Source organism: Zootoca vivipara, chromosome 4 (assembly GCF_963506605.1).
Source record: "Zootoca vivipara chromosome 4, rZooViv1.1, whole genome shotgun sequence".
Taxonomy (NCBI): Eukaryota; Metazoa; Chordata; class Lepidosauria; order Squamata; family Lacertidae; genus Zootoca; species Zootoca vivipara.
Genome location: NC_083279.1, coordinates 76433357 through 76453959, shown reverse-complemented (window position 1 = coordinate 76453959; position 20603 = coordinate 76433357). Strand labels below are relative to the sequence as shown.

The window sequence follows — 20603 nt, the reverse complement described above, 5'->3', positions numbered from 1 at the left end:
GCAGGGCAAAGTCAGGCCACCATTGCCCATTGATGCCACACTCTGCCCATTCGGGGCTGAATGTATGCCGTCAGTAGCTTGCTTTACTCCCCGTACAATTTAGATACTCACAGCCCACGAAGGGAGTACGGGCGGTGAAAGTGCAATGGATGGAACATGGCCAACAACCCTTGTTCTCCCCCTCTCAACACACGACAGGCAGGACAGCTGAAGAGGTCCCCTTTTCTGTAAGAAAGCTATGGAAACAACACTCCCATTTCCAAAACACCAACCATACACTTTCCCCTGGGTGGCTAGTGCTAGTCCTTGAATGAAAGCTACAGAAGATGGCCACCAACTTGGATGGCTTTAAAAAAGCCTTCATGGAGGCTAAGGTTATCAATGGCTGCTTGCCATGCTCTGCCTTCATAGGCGGAAGCCATAATGCTTCTGAATGACAGCTTCTAATCTGGAAACTGCAGGAGGGCAGAGCGCTCTTGTGCTTGGGTCCTGCTTGCAGGTTTCCCACTGTGAGATCAGGATGCTGGACTAGATGGGTCATTGGCCTGATCCAGAAGGGCTCTTCTTATGTTCTTAGTTGACAGAAGCGAATAATCTAGGAGTGCAGAATCTGCCTGGCTCTTACCTTCGCTTCTTCCAGCCTCTGCATGTTTATATACAGTATGTAAATTAAGAAAATATAAAGACAGCCTCCAGTGTACTTTCATGCCAAGGAAGCTCAATCTTTCTTTCCCTCTTTCACTCTCATTTCAAAACTGTTAGCCAATTGTGTGGGAGAAACAGCACATTAAGTGCTCATCTCATCCATAGCTGCCAAGTTTTCCCTTTTCTCGCGAGGAAGCCTATTCAGCATAAGAGAATTTCCCTTTAAAAAAGGGAGAACTTGGCAGCTATGCTCATCACACCCCAGCCTCACAAATGAATTTCCCATTCAGGGGAATGGGCCAGCCATTAAGGAATATTCACATTTAGTTGTCAAATCTTAAGGTCCAATGAGGCATCACTTTTGGGCAAAACCCTGACAGGTCCAGTGACAAACTTTTAACACTATATTTCTTACACACAACATTGATCAATGTACTTGGCAGCTGTGGTACCATAGGTTCCATCCTACACCTGGAGGAGCTGGTGGTATTTTTATTTATTTTTTTAAGTGCAAAAGAATATGAATTGGCAGCAGATCTACTTTGATTTTTCATGACATGTCAGTAAGAAGCCAAAAATATAAACCAGATTCCTGCTGAAATATTCTAAGTATTAGCAACTGCTTGCATTTTTCCATCGCCAAGTGACCGTTGTCTAAAAATAAATCTAAATTATCACAATGCTTCCAATCTTTAGTTAAATAGTAACTTTATCTCCTGAGAACATCTGTGTGTGGCTGCTGGCCTCCCTTCCACATGCAGGTTATTTTAAAAGGTCTCGCCTTGCACTCAGATTTTAAATATGCAACTTTATAACTTTTTTAAAATAAAAAAACCCTGGTCTCTTTAAATGACGTTAAGTGCAGAGTACTGTATCCTGTCCTTTAGAAGACGCCAATGTATTACACCTATTCAGCCAATTAAGAGGGGTGATTAAATAATTAAATAAGCAGTGCATTTTCTCCCTTGAAGATTTGTGAAGTGTTTCTAATTGAATAGTCGCTTTCTTCCTTCCCTGAATACAAATGTTATCATCTTCAGAAGGCAAAATGAAAAAAAATGTTTTAAAGTAGCTGCAACATATATACTCAACATATTGTATTGCAATATAAGTTACAGCGATGCAGTTTGAATACTGAAAGGCTTGTTTCCATTCTTCCCGGTTTTCTGGAGAGAGAGGAAAGAAAGAAAACAACTCCTTGGTAGCTACTGTTCCAACACATGATATGTGCTTACCTTTAAATCTTGTTCAGAACCTGTGAGTACAAAATTAACCACCCTATGCAAGATCACATCCCAATATGCCATGCTCAATAATCCTGAATAAGGAGGACTACTCTCCAGTTCTATACTCGCTGATTGAAACAGGATTTCCCCTTCACCCTTCCTTTGCAACCAAGAGCAGAAATGAAAGACACTACACACCGCAGTCTTTCAAATGCTTTAACATGATTTGTGACTGTTGACAAGGTGAGAAAATAAAATCACGGTGTAGCAAAGCGTTCAGGGAATCTCGAGTTTGAAGCCAGACATGAGTTCTGTTCAGCCAAGTCTGAGCTGATGCTGGAGGAAGAAGGTGGAAACAAGATCCAACTCCCTGAATGGATGGTGACAGCTGAACCCGCCTCCCCCCTCAAAGTTTATCACTGAGCAATGCAGAAGAAGCAAGGAGATTGAAAAAGGAGACGTCAAAATCAAGGTCAGGTGCAGGGAGCCGAAGTCTCACCAAGAAGAAAGAAAACATTGTTTGAGGCGCGCGAAGGTAATGACGCATTTCCATCGCCCACTTTTGACACCTCCCGACGGGACGGGCCTTCGGCTCGGGGTGGGTGGGGAGAAAGACCCGGCGCGAATGCCTCTCTTCCTAGAGAAGTGCCAAAGGCGCTCAACGACGTGAGGTGGTGGGTAGGTGGAGGCACAGAGCCCCGTCGTCGTCTCCCTTCGGTGCAAACCGGTTGACCTCCCTCCTCCTTACCGCCACCTCCCCCCGCGGTAATGATTAACAGCCCCGCCGCGGGAGGGCAGAGCGAGGGGATAAAGGGGGCTTGGCTGGAGAAAGGGGACAGACAACTTCAGCCGGTCCCGCGTCCGCTTCTCGCCGTCCGTTTCGGCCTCCCCCATGACTCGCGCCGCGACGCCAGGGCTGCTGCTGCTCCTCCTCCTCCTCGCCCGGGTGCTGCTGCTGTGCCGCCCGCTGGCTGGGGACCCCGGGCAGGGAGAGGCCACTTGGTCTCGCTTCGCCCGTCTGCCCTTCGAGGATGAGCTCTTCTTGGACGACACGTTCCCCGACGGCTTCCTGTGGGGGGCGGGCAGCGCGGCGTACCAGGTGGAAGGCGCCTGGAGCCAGGATGGCAAGGGGCCCTCGGTGTGGGACGCCTTCGCGCAGCGCCTCCCCCGGGCCGCCGAGCCGAAGGCGCCGTCGGGGGACGTGGCCAGCGACAGCTACAACCGCGTCGAGCGCGACCTGGAAGCGCTGAGCCTACTGGGGGTGTCGCACTACCGCTTCTCGCTGCCCTGGGCGCGCCTGCTCCCCAACGGCACGGCGCCCGCTAGCCCCGCCGCCGTGAAGCATTACGCGCGCTTTCTCGCCGGCCTGAGGCAGCGCGGCGTCGAGCCCGTGGTCACCCTCTACCACTGGGATCTGCCCCAGCGCCTTCAGGAGCTCTATGGCGGCTGGCAGAGCCCGGCTCTGGTCGGCTTGTTCCGGGACTACGCCGAGCTCTGCTTCAGGCACTTCGGCGAGCACGTGCGCTTCTGGCTCACCATGGACAACCCTTACCTCGTGGCGTGGCATGGCTACGCCACGGGCAAGCTGGCCCCCGGCGTGCGGGGAGGGCGGGAGGTGGGCTACCGGGTGGCTCACCACCTCCTCCAGGTAAGGAAGTAAGGACGCCCGAGGAGAACAAGGCTCAGCCGAAGTTCTCCATGAGTTTTGGCGACCGGGGAGAGGGACCTCAGAGAATCATATAGAGTTGGAAGAGACCCCCGAGGGTCATCTAAGGCCAGCCCTTTGCAACGCAGGAATCTCAACTAAAGCATCTATGGCAGATGGCCTTTGCTTTAAAATCTCCAGTGAAGGCACATATCCTGAGGACAGGCGCCAAGGGAGAGTGGAGCCTTTCTTCATTCACCTCCACTTGTGATCTTTTCCGAGGCAAATGGATGACTGCTGCTGGCTCCTATTAAGTTAAGAACAGGGCTAGGGAACCGGTGGGCCTCCAGTTCAATGTTGCTGGGCTACAGCGTCCAACAGGTTGAGCTGCAGTTGCCTCATCCCTGGTGTGTAATTTAAAACAGCCTTCCCAAACCTGGTGCCCTCCAGATGTTTTGGGCTATAACTCCCCAACCAGCATGGGAGTTGTAGGCCAAAACATTTGCGGGTTATTTTTTAGCATATGTGCTGCTGAAGCAAGCACAACATCTGTGGGTTATAAGGTTAGGGAATGCTGATTTATAGCAAGGGCAGTGTGATCTGTTTACTTGGAAGCAAGTTCCAGTGTATTCCGTGAGTCAGTGTGCATAAAGGAGTGCAGCCTAAGATTTGCTACAAGCAGCAGACAAGAGTGAGCAAGGCACAACTTATCAACAGGGTATGGCATGCACCTATGGAAATATAAAAGGTAGGCTACACCCCGCTTGCCCTCCAGTCACCCAAACAAATATTGGAAAAACACAAAGGAGGAAAATGGTCAAGTAAGTATATCTGGCTCCTGAAGATGAGCTTCAAGCCTGTTCCAATGAGACTATAACCATCTCAAGTATTAAAGCTCTATAAAAAACGGTGGGATTTTAAACATTTCAGAACGCTGGAATTTTTTCCCTATAGAACAAACACCTCAACTTCTCCAGCATGTGCAGGACAGCTTGTTTGCTTGTCTTATCAGGACCTTATTAACTAGACTTATCCATTGCCCTTCAGGCACCTCTGTCCAAACACACCTTGCGAACTCCTAATCACTCACTACTTGTGGCAAATCATAATTGGAACAATCCCAGTTTATTACAGAGCCAAACTTGCTAGGGGTGTAGTATTGGTGTAAGAGGTTGAACTATAATGTTTTTATTATTATCAATTGCATTAATCTCCCATCCTTCCCCCAAGGAGCTTAGTGTGGTATATCTGAGCCATTTCCCCTATTTTACTACAACAACCCTGTCAGGTAGGTTAGGCTAAGAAAGGAAGACTGGCCCAGTGTCACACAGTGAGCTTCGTGGCTGAGTGAAGATTTGAACTCTGATCTTCCTAGTTCTGGTTATTAACATTCCCTTGTCTAGTTCTAGTTATAAACATTCCCCTGTCTGCACCGGCTCTATGATTTTAGTGTTACCAAATTTAAATGCTTATGACTGCCTGTGAAGGTGAGGAAAGAGGAAATTAAATGCTCCCCACTAAAGTAGCAAGAGCAAAAATAAATGTGTGGGCTTGCAGAAGAATAGTAATGCCAGTCTGTTGCAGATCTTTGCAGTGTCCTAAAGAAGTGCAGTACAATCTGATGCATATTCAGATGTAAGTTCTATGCTGGATGAGACTTGCTTCCTAGTAAGTGTATTTAAGACTGCAGCCTAATTTATTGTGTCATGAGATTCTGTAGGTGACAGTGTGGTTTATCAAAGGCATAGTTGATAAATATAAACATGGATAAAATTGCATTTCATCCAATATTGCAAGGTGAGATGAAAAGACAAACACACATTTCTGAAAGCAGCAGTACAATACATTACTAGTAGCATTTATTCTATTTGAAAATGAACAAGCAGGAGAACCCACACGAATTGATTATTATATTAACCATGACCAATTGCCAAAAGGAAGATATAATAGTGACAAATTAATGCGTTACAAATACTGAGCCAAGTGCAGTAAAATATGGCCACAGTCACAGAATATACATCATCTTAAGAGACATGAACATTGAAAATAATGTAGTTATTACTGGATGCACAAAAAGCAATCCAGTAGTCCAAATGTAAATTTCACACTCAAGAGATCCATCACTTAGCTAAGCAGTTTTGAATTGAGTGGGACTTTCTCTTAAACAAATATGTCCTGGATTGCAGCCATCTATCCCACCCTTCTCCATCTCTACTCAGAAGTAGATCCTAATTCGTTCAATGGGGCTTAGTCACAGGAAAGTTCGCATTTGATTGCACCCTTACAGCAGAGTCCTCTCTGTGTCTACTCAGAAGTTCAATAGGACTTACTCAGGTTAGTGCAGGCACCCCCAAACTTGGCCCTCCAGATGTTTTTGGCCTACAACTCCCATCATCTCTAGCTAACAGGACCAGTAGTCAGGGATGTTGGGAATTGTTGTCCCAAAACACCTGGAGGGCCGAGTTTGGGGATGCCTGGGTTAGTGTATATAGGATTGCAATGCCTTAGTTTTAAAGACCTGCAGTATTTCTTGATACAATTTAACAAGAACAAGTTCTTGTATTTGGACTGGTATGAGGGTCAATAGCACTTTCCCAACAAACATCCCTGCCAGCATCAGAGGTTGGCCTGGCAGTGATCTAACTCCTGTGGCACTGAGCTGCTCATGATACATACCATATTAAAAGCTGCGTTTGCAGCATCCAAGTCAGATGTGAGTAATTTCTATCAGCATGTCTACCAAAATTGGCACAGTGTGACAGCTTTGAGCACTAGATCATAAGCTTTGTGGTAGAAGGGAAGCGCTGTAATAATGTTGTTGTGGCACATGCTGCTCTGTTAAGCAAAATTGAGAGATGGCTGCCCGTGGGTTAGGCACAGAGAAGAATTTTGGAAATATATATTTTAAGAGGAAAACTCCAATGTTGGAAATATTTGGTCTATTATAAGCCAAGTCCACTGCCTCTGAATCGCACCTCAGATTGTAATCCCTCTGTGCCAGCACTTTTAGTTTCCCTCCCCCATTGCTCCCCCAAAATATACAAAAAGTCCCAGGTATAATAATCCCACACACCTCCAGAAAGGGCTGGGAAAGATCCCTGTCTGAAATGCTGGAAAGTTGTGGCTAGATAACTCTCTAGAATGCTGTTTCCTAAGATTCCAACAAGGAAAAACAGCAGCATCTACTACAGTTCTCAGAGTAAAGTTGAGAGCTGTTTCAAAGATATTTCACTCTGCAGTAAGGGCTTGGAGCCTGAATTACTGATTCTGGAAGTATAATTTTAAAAAATTCTTCCCAACTCAGTAATAATAAGATTCCCAGAATTTCCATAATAAAGGAACCTGTGGCTCTTCAGATGTTGGGCTGGCTTTCCCATTTCTGACCACTGGTGATGCTTGCTGGGGCTGATGGCCCATGGAGTCAAATGGCCCCTGAATGGCCACAGGTTCCCCATCCTTGCTGTAAACAATGCATGTCCAAAAGCCTTCCTTGCAAAACATTGGAAATGCAGGAAGAGACCATGAATCCCACATGTTCGTTCAAGCTGCTGCCACCCCTCCACCGTGAAACTTGTTAGGGAACTTGTTGGGAAATATGCCAAGTGGAGAGAGAGTCAACCACAGACAAAATAATAATCTGTTGCCTTTTTAAAATATTGAAATGTCATGTTTTAAGGGTAAATTCAAATAAAAAAATAATGGGAAGAAGATTCATTTTGACTACAGCTATTTTTGCCACCCGTGATAAATAATGGAAAGGCAGGTTTTTCAGATATTTTGCCACTTCCTTTAGCAGTTTTTCTTGAGCTGCTGATGAAAGATTGGTTTGTAGATATATCCCCAAATATCTAACAGAAATGCTTAGTGCTGATTACCAGTATCTTCCACAAGATTGAAATTAGAACTAATCTGATTTTAAAGATTTTTTTAAAGACAGAAATTAAACTAATTTAGTTAGGGCACTGATTTCATTGGCTATATTAGTGAAAACGTAGCATCACCTGCATATAGATAAATCTTCAAGTCCTGTGTGTCTGACCTAAACCCTTTAATTTTGTTCAATGCCCTCACTGCAATTGCTGGGGTTGCTATTGCAAATATGATGGGGCCTGCCATGTCCCTTATATTAGAGATAATTCTGAAGTCTTCACATTAACTATAATAACTCTTGTTGAAGGAGCCCTCTAAATAGTTTGAATCCAACTCAAAAACTGATCCCTTCTTCTGTGCTGCATGCTATGCTTTCCACATAGTGGCACCAAGGTTTATCTGAGATTCCACCCCCCCTTTCAGATATAGGCATAAGAAAGCATTTAAGCATTGCTGTTTGCCAGAAATTGAGGATGCACTTAATGATCCCTCATGAAATTTAGTTGTCATTGTCTGTGGGGCTTCCATCACTTCTGTCACTAAGTGATATCTATTTCACCTGCCCACTCAGTTCTCATGAACTGAGTTTTATGAAGACATGTTTTCTCATGCACGGTTTTCTCCTCTGCAACTGGTGAAATGGTTCCAAGTGTGCCACATGTTCCATTATGTGAAAATATAGGTTCACATATCAATGCTCTAAAACCTAGGGGCAAGTAAAGGGAAAGATAGAACATCTTTCTTGACCACATGTATGGGGCTGTTGGGATTGTTCCAGAGCTGGAGTTAAAGGGTCAGCATAGTCAAGCATCTGCTGAGGAACCACAACTCAGAGTGGGAGCAACTGGGGAAAGTTTCCTGGACCTGCTTCTCCTCCTCACCGTTGCAACCTGGTTGTTCAACCACCTCTTCTTATTCTGGTCCAAAAAAAGATGGTAGTGGAGCAGTAGATGTCACTTCCTGTTTGCACGTTAGCCATCTCCCTTGCAAGCAAGCAAACAAGGGGTAACATTAAGTAGGAGTAGCGCAAGGGAAATTGGTGATAATGATGAGGAGGTAGACTCTCTGAAGGAAGGGAGCCATGGCTTTTCAGGCTGGTGAGAGACAGATTCCGAAAAGCACATTGCTACCAGCAGCTTGTGAGTCCGAAGGTGTTCATGCTAGTCAATTCATCCTTCTGAGTCTGAGCAGGATTATAAATGCCCACTTGCCTTTTTGACTGGCTATGGGGGACCAAATGAGGATGGTATACAAAAGTTGGTTCCTTGCTCCCTTTCATTTTGGCCACAAAATGAGCAATGCAAGCAAATTATGGGCATTGGACTAGTAAAATTGTTCAAACCACTACTTTTTGTGGACATATTTGCACCAGAAGTACTTCGTTCAGTTCTAGGCACTGCAGTTTAGGAAATATGTTGACAAATTGGAACATGCCCAGAGGACAGTGACAAAGTTTGTCTTGACTTACTGTTATCATTTGTTATGAGAGAAACAAGCCACAAGCACTGGCTCACACTTGCCAGCCTTTGCATGGGAACGGAAGGAGCACTGGAAGGGCTTTTGAATAGCATACACCAGTATGTTGCACATTCTTTTTAAATCATAGATTAATTTAAACTGTGGTTTAGCAATATGTTTCCCTTCCCCTGAGATATTAAAATGAGAGTGAACAGTTCCGTCCCAAAGGGCAGAGTGGTATTGCTAGCTGTGAGGCTAATTTTCCTTAATTTTAAGTTGAAGGAAGCCAGCTGATTTTACTTCAGTCTCTTTTAAAAGTTGCACTGTGTTTTGATTGAATGGAGGCCCTAAAGCAACCAAGAGACTTGTTGCCATCTAGTTGGTAACCCAGATATCTGTTAAGACTGAATACATAATTTCACAAAACAGCAAAAATGAGTGAAATAAAAATGGTTCACCGGGAACTTTCTTTCCCATAGGCTCATGCCGCAGTGTGGCATCTTTACAACGATCATTTTCGTCCTGCACAAAGAGGGAAAGTGTCAATTGCCTTAGGTTCACACTGGATAAGACCTCTACATATGACTGAAAACAGTATTCACGAATGCCAGAAATCTCTTGACTTTGTGCTGGGCTGGTTTGCTAAACCTATATTTATTGATGGAGACTATCCCCAGAGCATGAAGAGTAACCTTTCCTCTGTGCTGCCTGAATTCACCGAAGCAGAGAAGAAGTTTGTCAGAGGGACAGCCGATTTCTTTGCTCTTTCGTTTGGGGCCACGTTGAGTTTCCATCTCGTGGATACTGTCATGTTATTCCGCCAGCTGGAATCGCTAAGCCTAAGGCCTCTGCTTTACTGGATAAGCCGTGAATATAACAAACCAGAGGTCTTCGTTGTGGAGAACAGCTGGTACGTTTCTGGTAACACTAAGACCGATGACTCCAAGTACACGAATTATCTTAAAAATTTCATTATGGACACTCTGAAAGGTAGGCTTGTAGATGGTATTCTTGTCACCATTACTCTCTTGGCACAAGTTAAGGGAAACATTATCCTCACATTCATTAAATAAGTTCTGCAGAGGCTAAAACCCAGTGAGTCTTTAAACATTTATCCAGGTGTTCATTACAGAGTGAGGTTCCAAAAGAACGGGATTTGCCTGCCTCTGCGGTTGCCAAGTGCTTTCCAACAAGTTTGGATAATGTTTCTTTGGTTACAGCAAAAAGTTAAGCTGGTTGCTTAATATAACTTCATGATATTTGTACTCTTGGCTATGAGGCTTGCAGGAGAATCAGGCAGGAGATACCCAATGATTAGTTTTAATGCGTCAGATAGCTGAGTAAATATTTGCTAGATAAGAATATATACCAAATCTCTCTCTCTTTCTCTGGTGTGTGTGTGTGTGTGTGTGCGCGCACACACACACACATATATAATTTCTGTAACTCTCTGGCAGTGACCTTAAGAGTCTCTTCTTGGGCTGCAAGAATTTATTCTTCCCGTAATGAAGAAATGGAAATAACTGTAGGGAGTACTTATCCTGCTTTCACAGCAGATTTACAAAACTGTGTCTCAGTCACATAGTCCTTATTTATACGAATATGGAAAGGGGCTTGAGTGTTGGTAAATGCATTAGGTGGTAGATACAACTTCTCGTTTTAGCAACCAATAGCAACCAAGCTGCACATTCTGGCCCCCATGGAAAACTGGGTTTGCTTTATGTCTGTGTTGGTTTTTTATTTTAAAACAACTTTCATGAAAGATGTAAAATAAGTGGCAAAACTTTTATTAGCTCAGCTTTACATTCACTACAGAATGTTGTCTTTATTGTTTGCAACACTTGCTAGTTACTTTGGGACAGTCATTATTTTGAAGTAGAGTAGTATTTTAATTGGGACCCAGGTGGCGCTGTGGTTAAACCACTGAGCCTAGGGCTTGCTGATCAGAAGGTCGGCGGTTCGAATCCCTGTGATGGGGTGAGCTCCCGTTGCTTGGTCCCAGCTCCTGCCAACCTAGCAGTTCGAAAGCACGTCAAAATGCAAGTAGATAAATAGGAACCACTACAGCGGGAAGGTAAATGGCGTTTCCATGTGCTGCTCTGGTTTGCCAGAAGCGGCTTTGTCATGCTGGCCACATGACCTGGAAGCTATACGCCGGCTCCCTCGGCCAATAATGTGAGATGAGCGCGCAACCCCAGAGTCGGTCACGACTGGACCTAATGGTCAGGGGTCCCTTTACCTTTACCTAGTATTTTATTTAAGCATGTAAATAATTAAGTGAAAGTTCTGTCTTGCTTTTCTACTTACCTTGAAAACCCTAAATATCTTGGGTCTAGGTCACCTGAGAGACTTTCTCTTCTCATACCATGCTGCCTGCTCTCTAAGGTGCATGGGAGAGGACAATTTCTGTGTCCTGTTTGTGGCTGAGGCATGGCTGTGAAGGATGAGAGAAGAGCCTTCTTGGTGGTTGCACCAATATTCTATAATACCTCTGAATACCTTATATCAGTGCTCCCCCCCAAAAAAAATGTTTAGGGGTACTCACATTTTGACTCAAGAAAATCACCATTTTATAATTCAAATTGGGAAAAATAAATACAGCAAATGGACAAAAGTACAAAGAACATGCATTACCTCATATTACACAGCTGACACACCTGAAAGATACCTGCCCAATCTGCTGGAAGTGTTGTGCAGCATGGGACTTGAGATACTTGGGGCTGGATTCAACTATATAGTTTCGCTAGCGGGAGCCAGCACAATGAGTCCTGCTACCACAGTGGGACTTGTCCCCCCATGCCACCTGAATCCCCCCATATTGGCTGTGGGGGCTTTGGAGAACAGCATGTGGGTGAAGGAGAGGGGAGATCATTTCATCATGCAAGCAGGAATGCTTGCGGTGATGGAGCCAACTCCTTAGCGCTACTTTGAATTCCACCCTATATGTCTGACTTCTGGTAGAGGCCAGTTGGCTTCTGAGATGTGGGAACCAACTAAATTATATAAAACAATTAACAGTTTTGTTACATCAGTTTTGTAGAAGAAGTCACAATAAGTGAAATTACATCCTTTTATGAAGGTATCTGGGACGTGGGTGGCGCTGTGGTCTAACCCACAGAGTCTAGGGCTTGCCAATCAGAAGGTTTGAATCCCCGCGAAGGAGTGAGCTCCTGTTGTTCGGTCCCAACTCCTGCCCACCTAGCAGTTCGAAAGCACGTCATGTGCAAGTAGATAAAAAGTGTGTTGCTCTGGTTCGCCAGAAGTGGCTTAGTCATGGTGGCCACATGATCCCGAAGCTGGCTGTGGACAAACGCCGGCTCCCTCAGCCTATAAAGCGAGATGAGCTCTGCAACTCGAGTCGTTCACTACTGGACCTAATGGTCAGGGGTACCTTTACCTTTTATGGAGGTACCTACTCATTTAAAAGAGGGACGTGGGTGGTGCTGTGGGTTAAACCACAGAGCCTAGGGCTTGCCGATCAGAAGGTCGGCAGTTCGAATCCCCGCAACAGGGTGAGCTCCCGTTGCTCGGTCCCAGCTTCTGCCAATCTAGCAGTTCGTAAGCACATCAAAGTGCAAGTAGATGTTGTTGTTGTTTAGTCGTTTAGTCGTGTCCGACTCTTCGTGACCCCATGGACCATAGCACGCCAGGCACTCCTGTCTTGCACTGCCTCCCGCAGTTTGGTCAAACTCATGTTCGTAGCTTCGAGAACACTGTCCAACCATCTTGTCCTCTGACGTCCCCTTCTCCTAGTGCCCTCAATCTTTCCCAACATCAGGGTCTTTTCCAAGGATTCTTCTCTTCTCATGAGGTGGCCAAAGTATTGGAGCCTCAGCTTCACGATCTGTTCTTCCAGGGAGCACTCAGGGCTGATTTCCTTAAGAATGGATAGGTTTGATCTTCTTGCAGTCCATGGGACTCTCAAGAGTCTCCTCCAGCACCATAATTCAAAAGCATCAATTCTTTGGCGATCAGCCTTCTTTATGGTCCAGCTCTCACTTCCATACATCACTACTGGGAAAACCATAGCTTTAACTATACGGACCTTTGTCGGCAAGGTGATGTCTCTGCTTTTTAAGATGCTGTCTAGGTTTGTCATTGCTTTTCTCCCAAGAAGCAGGCGTCTTTTAATTTCGTGACTGCTGTCACCATCTGCAGTGATCAAGGAGCCCAAGAAGGTAAAATCTCTCACTGCCTCCATTTCTTCCCCTTCTATTTGCCAGGAGGTGATGGGACCAGTGGCCATGATCTTGGTTTTTTTGATGTTGAGCTTCAGACCATATTTTGCGCTCTCCTCTTTCACCCTCATTAAAAGGTTCTTTAATTCCTCCTCGCTTTCTGCCATCAAGGTTGTGTCATCTGCATATCTGAGGTTGTTGATATTTCTTCCGGCAATCTTAATTCCGTCTTGGGATTCATCTAGTCCAGCCTTTCGCATGATGAATTCTGCATATAAGTTAAATAAGCAGGGAGACAATATACAACCTTGTCGTACTCCTTTCCCAATTTTGAACCACTCAGTTGTTCCATATCCAGTTCTAACTGTAGCTTCTTGTCCCACATAGAGATTTCTCAGGAGACAGATGAGGTGATCAGGCACTCCCATTTCTTTAAGAACTTGCCATAGTTTGCTGTGGTCGACACAGTCAAAGGCTTTTGCATAGTCAATGAAGCAGAAGTAGACGTTTTTCTGGAACTCTCTAGCTTTCTCCATAAGAAAGGAGAAAGCAAGTAGATAAATAGGTGGAAAGGTAAACGGCGTTTCCATGTGCTGCTCTGGTTCGCCAGAAGCGTCTTTGTCATGCTGGCCACATGACCTGGAAGCTGTACGCTGGCTCCCTCGGCCAATACGCGAGATGAGTGCCGCAACCCCAGAGTTGGTCACAACTGGACCTAATGGCCAGGGGTCCCTTTACCTTTAGCTTTACTCATTTCAAAGTACTGTATTCAAAAGCTTCCAGGCATTGCATTTTCCATCAGAAAAAAAGAATGCCATGGGACCAATTCAAGTGCCCACTGGGACATAGCGGAGGTATCCTTAGGCTATTTAGGCCATATCTGCCTGGCAACATGAACATCATAGCTTGATAACCACTGAGCAGGATATGTAAGCGGTAGCATTTTTCTGAACAAATCTGTTCAAGTGCAGTTGTTCAAATGTGTGCACATGGGGAAGTGAGGTCATCTTATTTTTGTTGTTTTCTCCTCAGCTGTCAGGTATGATGGAGTTACTGTCATCGGGTACACGGCTTGGTCTCTCATGGATGGCTTTGAATGGCTCAGGGGCTACAGCGTTCGAAGGGGTCTGTTTTACGTAGACTTTCAAAGTCAGGATAAGAAACTGATGATAAAGTCTTCAGGAATGTTTTACCAGAAGGTGATCGAGAACAATGGCTTCCTCCCAGTACCAGAAGACCAGCCCATAGAAGGGACTTTCCCCTGTGGTTTTGCTTGGGGGGTTACCGAAAGCTTTCTTCAGGTAAGCCAAATGAGAGAGCAAATCACTTCCTCCAGTTTTCCTGTAGCGCAAGTGAAATGACAGTATTGTCTTTGTTTCGTTCCTAGTCATGTGTTATAATTGAGGCAGTAGGGTCCTTCCTCTGACAAGCATCACAGTTTGGGTGCTATATTCCAGGCAGAACTCTTAGTGTGTGGGTGTCTCTGTGTACACACCTTCCCCATTCTGTTGTGTCCCCCTGATTTAAAGCAACGTGCCCCCCCCCCACAGATTTGTTCTTTTCAGGGACAGATCAGGCAGAGGTGGTAGGGTAACACAATCAAATGAAAACATGTTGCAGCCTTGTTAACTCTTACTCCTTCCTTAGAGGTAGGCCATACACACTGTGGGATTTACCAGCACATATCGGGCTCCAGTGAAGGGAAGGGGGGGGAATTCATTGTTCTTCATACTATGTGTCAATCAATTTTGATGGCTCGACATTTGTGCTTTGAGCTATTGAACGGTCTTCTATGACATTAGCATAGTGAATTAGAACAATGTCATTAAATATTAAGTTGGTTAAAATTAGCATGCCACTTATTTCTAATCTGCATCTTTGCTGTGATTTATTTCGGTGTACTTTAGTGCATGGCAGACACACTTCCCATAAATCGTTTGGACGTCACCTTTAAAGTTTTCTGAGCTCCCTATGTTTTTAAAACTGATTGATTCTTGAAAGATTTATTGCATATCTAAATCATTTGTTGATGCAAACTTTAGATACTCCACAAAGCAGAAGTAGCTAACATGGTGCTCTCCAGATGTTGACTCTCAGGTCCCATCAGCCTAATAATAATAATAATAATAATATATTTATACCCCACCCATCTGTCTGGGTTTCCCCTCAGCCTTGGCTACCATGGCCAATGGACAGGGATGAAGGGAACTGAAGCCCAAAAAGATACGGAGGCCACCATGTTGTAAAGGAACTGGTTTTTAAAAATCTAAGGGTTATACATAGGAAATGCTAACCAATATACATATGTATAATATTGTGCCTCTATTGTAAAAAACTTCAAAACATGATACACCTATTTTTACATTTGAATTTTAAATAGACTGATGATACATATCTGAGTAGGTATTTATGCATGGACATTAATCCATCTCCAGGAAATCTCACATAGTATCTATTGAATGGCTGGCTTAACGCTATCAATTTTTCAATACTACAGAGAAATTGGATTCATAGAAGTATAGGACCCTTTCCCGGTTCATTGCTGTATATATTGCAGAAAAGTGAAAATCTCTTCTTAAGACAATTCCTAGCTTGCTCAGCCTAGCAGCACTTAATTATCAGTTATGCTCTAAAATTCATCATCTCACAGTCAATCAGATCATGTGCCCAACCTTATGTTAGGAGTCGTCCTACACACGAGTAGGGCCTTGGCAAAGACACATGCCCGACTGGCATGTTCTCTCCCTCCTGATCGATCGTTTGGGAGCTTCAAAAGCTTTCTTCAGCCCAAACATCACAGTGACTGATGCCAAGAAACATCAGTACACTCAGGGATCCGCAGAGTCTTTGCAGTTGTGTAACAGACCTCAGCAACTCAGCATTTTGGCTAATTTACATTTATTTACATATAAACACACACAGGGCACTGCAACATGGCTCCCTCTCTCTCTAGCATCAGACAGCTAGTCCCTCCGCCACCGCTGGGAGCCATGGCTTCTGCGGCAGAGGCATCCCTCCGCTTGAGGGATCCCGCTGCCGTCCAGTGCCTTCACTCCATAAGACGCACAGACATTTCCCCTTCATTCTTAGGAGGGATCAAGTGCGTCTTACAGAGCGAAAAATACGGTAACTTGTTTGCTTTTGAGTTTACACACTTCAGACAAATTGAATCTGCTTCCCCTCTCTTTCCAGGTAGATACCACACGGTCCCAGTTTCTTGACCCTAATGTTTATGTTTGGGATGTCCATCATACAAAGAAGCTGATTAAAGTTGACGGAAGGGGTGCCCCAAATCGCAAGCCTCACTGTGTCGATCTTCCGGCCATCAGGCTCCAGATTTCTTTACTTCAGGAAATGCATGTCACACACTTCCATTTTTCGCTGGTGTGGCCTTTGATTCTCCCTCTAGGTAATGAATCTTATGTTAACCACACTCTCCTGTTTTACTACCAGTGTTTTGTCAGTGAACTACTCAGAGTCAATATAACTCCTGTCGTTGCTTTGTGGCAACCCATGGGTGAGAATCAAGGGCTTCCTCTTCCTCTCGCTGAGCATGGAGGATGGGAGAACCGGCGGATCGTGGACGCTTTTGTTGAGTATGCTAGGTTCTGCTTTAAAAAACTTGGCCAGTATGTCAAATTTTGGATCACAATGAACGAGCCTAGCGATGACAACTTGACATACAAAGGAGCGCATAACCTGCTGAAGGCCCATGCCAAAGCATGGCGCCTGTATGATAAAACATTCAGGAAGACCCAGAAAGGTAAAATCTCAATCGCCTTCCATGCCATCTGGGTCGAGCCCTTTTCGAAAAACGATTACAGTGCAGCCAGGCGAGTTTTGGAGTTTAAGATTGGCTGGCTTGCTGAGCCTATCTTTGGAAGCGGTGACTACCCAGACGTGATGAGGCAGTGGCTTCACTGGAAAAACAGCCTAGGCTCCCATTATTTACACTTGCCTTATTTCTCGGAGGCGGAAAGAAACCTAATACGTGGGTCGTTTGACTTTTTCGCCTTGAGCCACTACACCACGTCTCTCGTAAGTGCCATAAACGAAGACCCCACCAATTACGACCACCTCCTTGAGGTCCAAAAGCAAAACGACATCACTTGGGTGAAGTCACCTGCCAGAACTCCAGTGGTGCCCTGGGGGTTACGCAAGCTCCTCGCATGGGTCAAGGATAAATATGGTGACACCCCAATCTACATCCTAGCCAGTGGAATTGATGACGGGCAGAAACTGGATCGAGACAAACTGAGAATATATTACATGGAGCGGTATATCAACGAAGCCTTGAAAGGTAAGAGTTCTGTGGAAATGCTTATGTTCCTCAAGACCAACGTTTCTTGGTGTGTTTTCTGGAATGCTGGGTGTGATATGTAATAGCAACTATCAGTGCTTTTTTTCTGGGGGTACACATACTCCTAAACATTTTGTGAATCTTTGTACTTTTGTCCATTTACTGTACAGTGGAACCTCGGGTTGAGAACCTGATCCGTTTGGGAGGCTGCGTCTGCACACGTGCCTGACGCGACTCGGTGCTTCTGTGCATGCACAAAGTGTTAGCATTTTCACCCCTCCCAATGTGAGAATCAGATGATAGTCTCCAGAGAGAGAAGTGGGCGGGAACTGTTCCTTCACTCAATTGCCTTCCTGACTCTGCTAATTTAGTGGGGTGTGGTATTGCTATATTGCTCTGTAGCTGTTGTGAGTAGCTCCGGCTCTCTGTTATGCTGTGTGTTTGCTGTGAGAGCTGTTTGTAACTTTCACACAGCCTATGTATATATTCTGTAAATACGCATTAGCTTGAAGTAATAAAGAGGATTAAAAACCTCTGCCGCAGTATCCATTGTTTATTGAAGCAGAAGGTGCTCCAGTCGTCCTGTTAGCCCAGTTTGGGGCAGAAGAGGGACTGAAGACATGGATAAAGCCTGGCATAAAACCCACACAAAGTGCGATTTACTGTTTCTGCGCATGTGCGAGCGCCGAAACCCGGAAGTAACCCATTCTGATACTTCCGGGTTCGGCGCGTCCGTAACCCAAAAATGCGCAACCCGCAGCAAACGCAACCTGAGGTATGACTGCATTTGTTTTTCCCAATTTGAACTATAAAACGTTGATTTTCTTGAGTCAAAATGAGAGTACCCCTCATTTTAAGAAAAAAAGCACTGGCAACTATTATGTGCATACACTGCCTTTTCCCCTGACAGGGAAAATAAGAGAAGCTAAAATACAGGGGGCGAAATATTTTTTAATAAACATTAACAGAATTAACATTAACAGAATAAAAACATACAGAGAATTGCAATAGAAACAGCACCAGCCCTTTCATTAAAAGCAGTCAGTTTGAAAAAGCCTGTTGGGAAAAGCTGAAGGACAACAAGGAGGGAGCCAGTCTAACTTCTCTAGGGAGAGAGTTCCAAAGTCTGGGAGCAGGAACTATGCTTTGAAGATAACTGAAAATCCAGTTTTCAGCAACTGGATGAGGGTGTTGCCTATACTAAGGGATGGACTAATTAACATGTGTTGATACCCAGAACACATGCATAGTACATTGTGTGTGCACCAAGGCAGTGTTTGGAACTCAGTGCCCTTCTGTCTGCTGTTGCGGAGAAAAAGATAGTTGCAATTTGTTGCCATGAATAGCCACCAAAGGATTTCCTCCCCCTACCCCCGGTGAAATTAAGCTAGCTTAATAACAAAATAATGAAGGGTAAGAAGCAAGAGCCACTGTGCAGGGCCTGTTCCTTGTGATGAGATAGAGGCTGAAGGTATGTGAATTATTATTGCATTAACTAGATGGCAATGAAATATTTGTGCTGTGTTTTTGTTGGCATTTCATCTGTTCGTAGTGGATTTTTAATTTCATGACTGTTTGTTTTGTTTTGTTGTCAGCTGCTATGGGGTTCAGTTTCAGAGCCAAAAAAAGCAGGGTCCATATGTTCTTACAAGTTAACAAACTAATACCGCCATCTTCTCCTTCTAAGACTTTGCAGACGGGTATCTGTGGTATTACAGTGTAAGTGGAGGGCAATTTTACATGCAGTTAAGGCCATCATTCAGTGCCGTAGTGCATGTCATAGCCTGCCAATAGCTTTCGGTGCAGAAAGTTTCAGTTAAAAGACTCTTAAGTGCTGGAGATCTGCTCTCTGACATAGTAGACAGTACTGGGCTCAACAGGACAATGGCCCCTAAAATTATACACTACGGTCACATCAATAGTGTACATTTAAAGCACTCACGTGTCCCTTTAACTACCATGGCCTCCCCCCCCCCCCGAGAATTGCGGCTGGGAATTGTAGCTCTGTGAGGGGGCTCCTTTCAGCTCTGAGCACCCCTAACAAACTACGGCTTTTAGGATTGTTTGGGGTAAGCCATGAATCTCAAAGTTGTATGAGAGTGCTTTAAATGTATGTATGTTGTGACGGTCACAGGCAGCTGTAGATTGGGGTGGAGAACCACTGGCATTCAGGCCTGGTTGGGCAAACAGTGTCTTGGGATCCAACCCACAGTCTTCCTTCTGCTTTTTGTGGCAATTAAGTTTACGTGTGTGTTTCATTTGCACAAATGACACCCTTTTTTTCTAAAACTTAATTGCCAAGCAGGCAAACTTAATTGTCAAGGAGGGATTGGCAGCTGGGAAGTAAAGGTGGGAGAAAGAGAAGGAGGGACAGAGAAGGGGGAATGAGAAAAAAGAGAGGGGGGGAGAGAGAGAAAGAAAGTTTTTTTAAAAAAGGAGAGATGAAAGATGCAATGGATAGGGTTTGCAAATCAGTGTCTGTGTGTGCAAATGAATGGGTTTTTTCTGAGTGTTGTGTGTGTGTGTGTGTGTGTGTGAGAGAGAGAGAGAGAGAGAGAGAGAGAGAGACAGACAGACAGACAGACAGACAGACAGACAGACTAGTGGGGTATGGAATCACCCAGCTACTTTTAAGTGGAATTGGACTGTTGAAATAACATATACTGTAGTAGTATGGTGGTCTAGTGGTAAAACACACAGCACTAATTTGTTTCTCTTTGTCCCCTCTCTCTGTGTGCATTTTGTTTGTATGTGTGCTCTATTTTGCAGCCTACACCTTGGATAATGTTAACCTCCGTGGCTATTTTGCCTATTCTTTCAGCGATAGGGGTGATCCTAGATCATATGGACTCTATCGATATACAGTGAATCAATATGAGCCAAAGTCTTCCATGATGCATTATAGACAGATTATTGACAATTACACCTTTCCTGGCTCGGAAACCACTGGCTTGCTCTGCCTCAAAGAGCTTATTCTGTGCCCAGAATGTGACTCGTTGCAACCCAGAAGATCTTTGCTTGCTTTCATTTCTTTTACATTGTTTTCTTTCATTGTTACTGTATTTCTGATCACTTACTACTCCAAGAAGGTCAATAGAAGGCATGAATACGGCTTTCCTGCAACTCATTGTCCTTCATATGCATTTCCTGGGGGAGCTCAGAAATAATTATAAACCCGACTGTGATTATTGTTGCACCATGAAATAATTCATGCTGCCCAGTGTTGTGGAGCACTAAATATGAAAATGGATTGTGTCCATGAAGCTTGTGTTACTCCTCTC

At 44.7% G+C, this 20603-nt stretch overlaps 1 protein-coding gene across 1 annotated transcript; it reads left to right on the top strand.

Moving 5' to 3' along the window:
• Positions 1–2763: 2763 nt before the first annotated feature.
• KL (klotho) lies at positions 2764–20532 on the top strand. The gene is made up of 5 exons (XM_035115443.2): positions 2764–3519; positions 9324–9834; positions 14055–14323; positions 16215–17322; positions 20092–20532. The coding sequence occupies exons 1-5, from the start codon at positions 2764–2766 to the stop codon at positions 20487–20489; spliced, it is 3042 nt and encodes a 1013-aa protein (XP_034971334.1). The 3' UTR covers positions 20490–20532.
• The last annotated feature ends 71 nt before the right edge of the window (positions 20533–20603 follow it).

Bases quoted from the DNA above. Each gene is read 5' to 3' on its own strand.
- KL (XM_035115443.2), top strand. From the start codon at position 2,764: ATGACTCGCGCCGCGACGCCAGGGCTGCTGCTGCTCCTCCTCCTCCTC. The intron at 9,835-14,054 runs GTAGGCTTGTAG...TTTTCTCCTCAG, and splicing joins CATTATGGACACTCTGAAAG to CTGTCAGGTATGATGGAGTT. The intron at 14,324-16,214 runs GTAAGCCAAATG...CTCTCTTTCCAG, and splicing joins TTACCGAAAGCTTTCTTCAG to GTAGATACCACACGGTCCCA.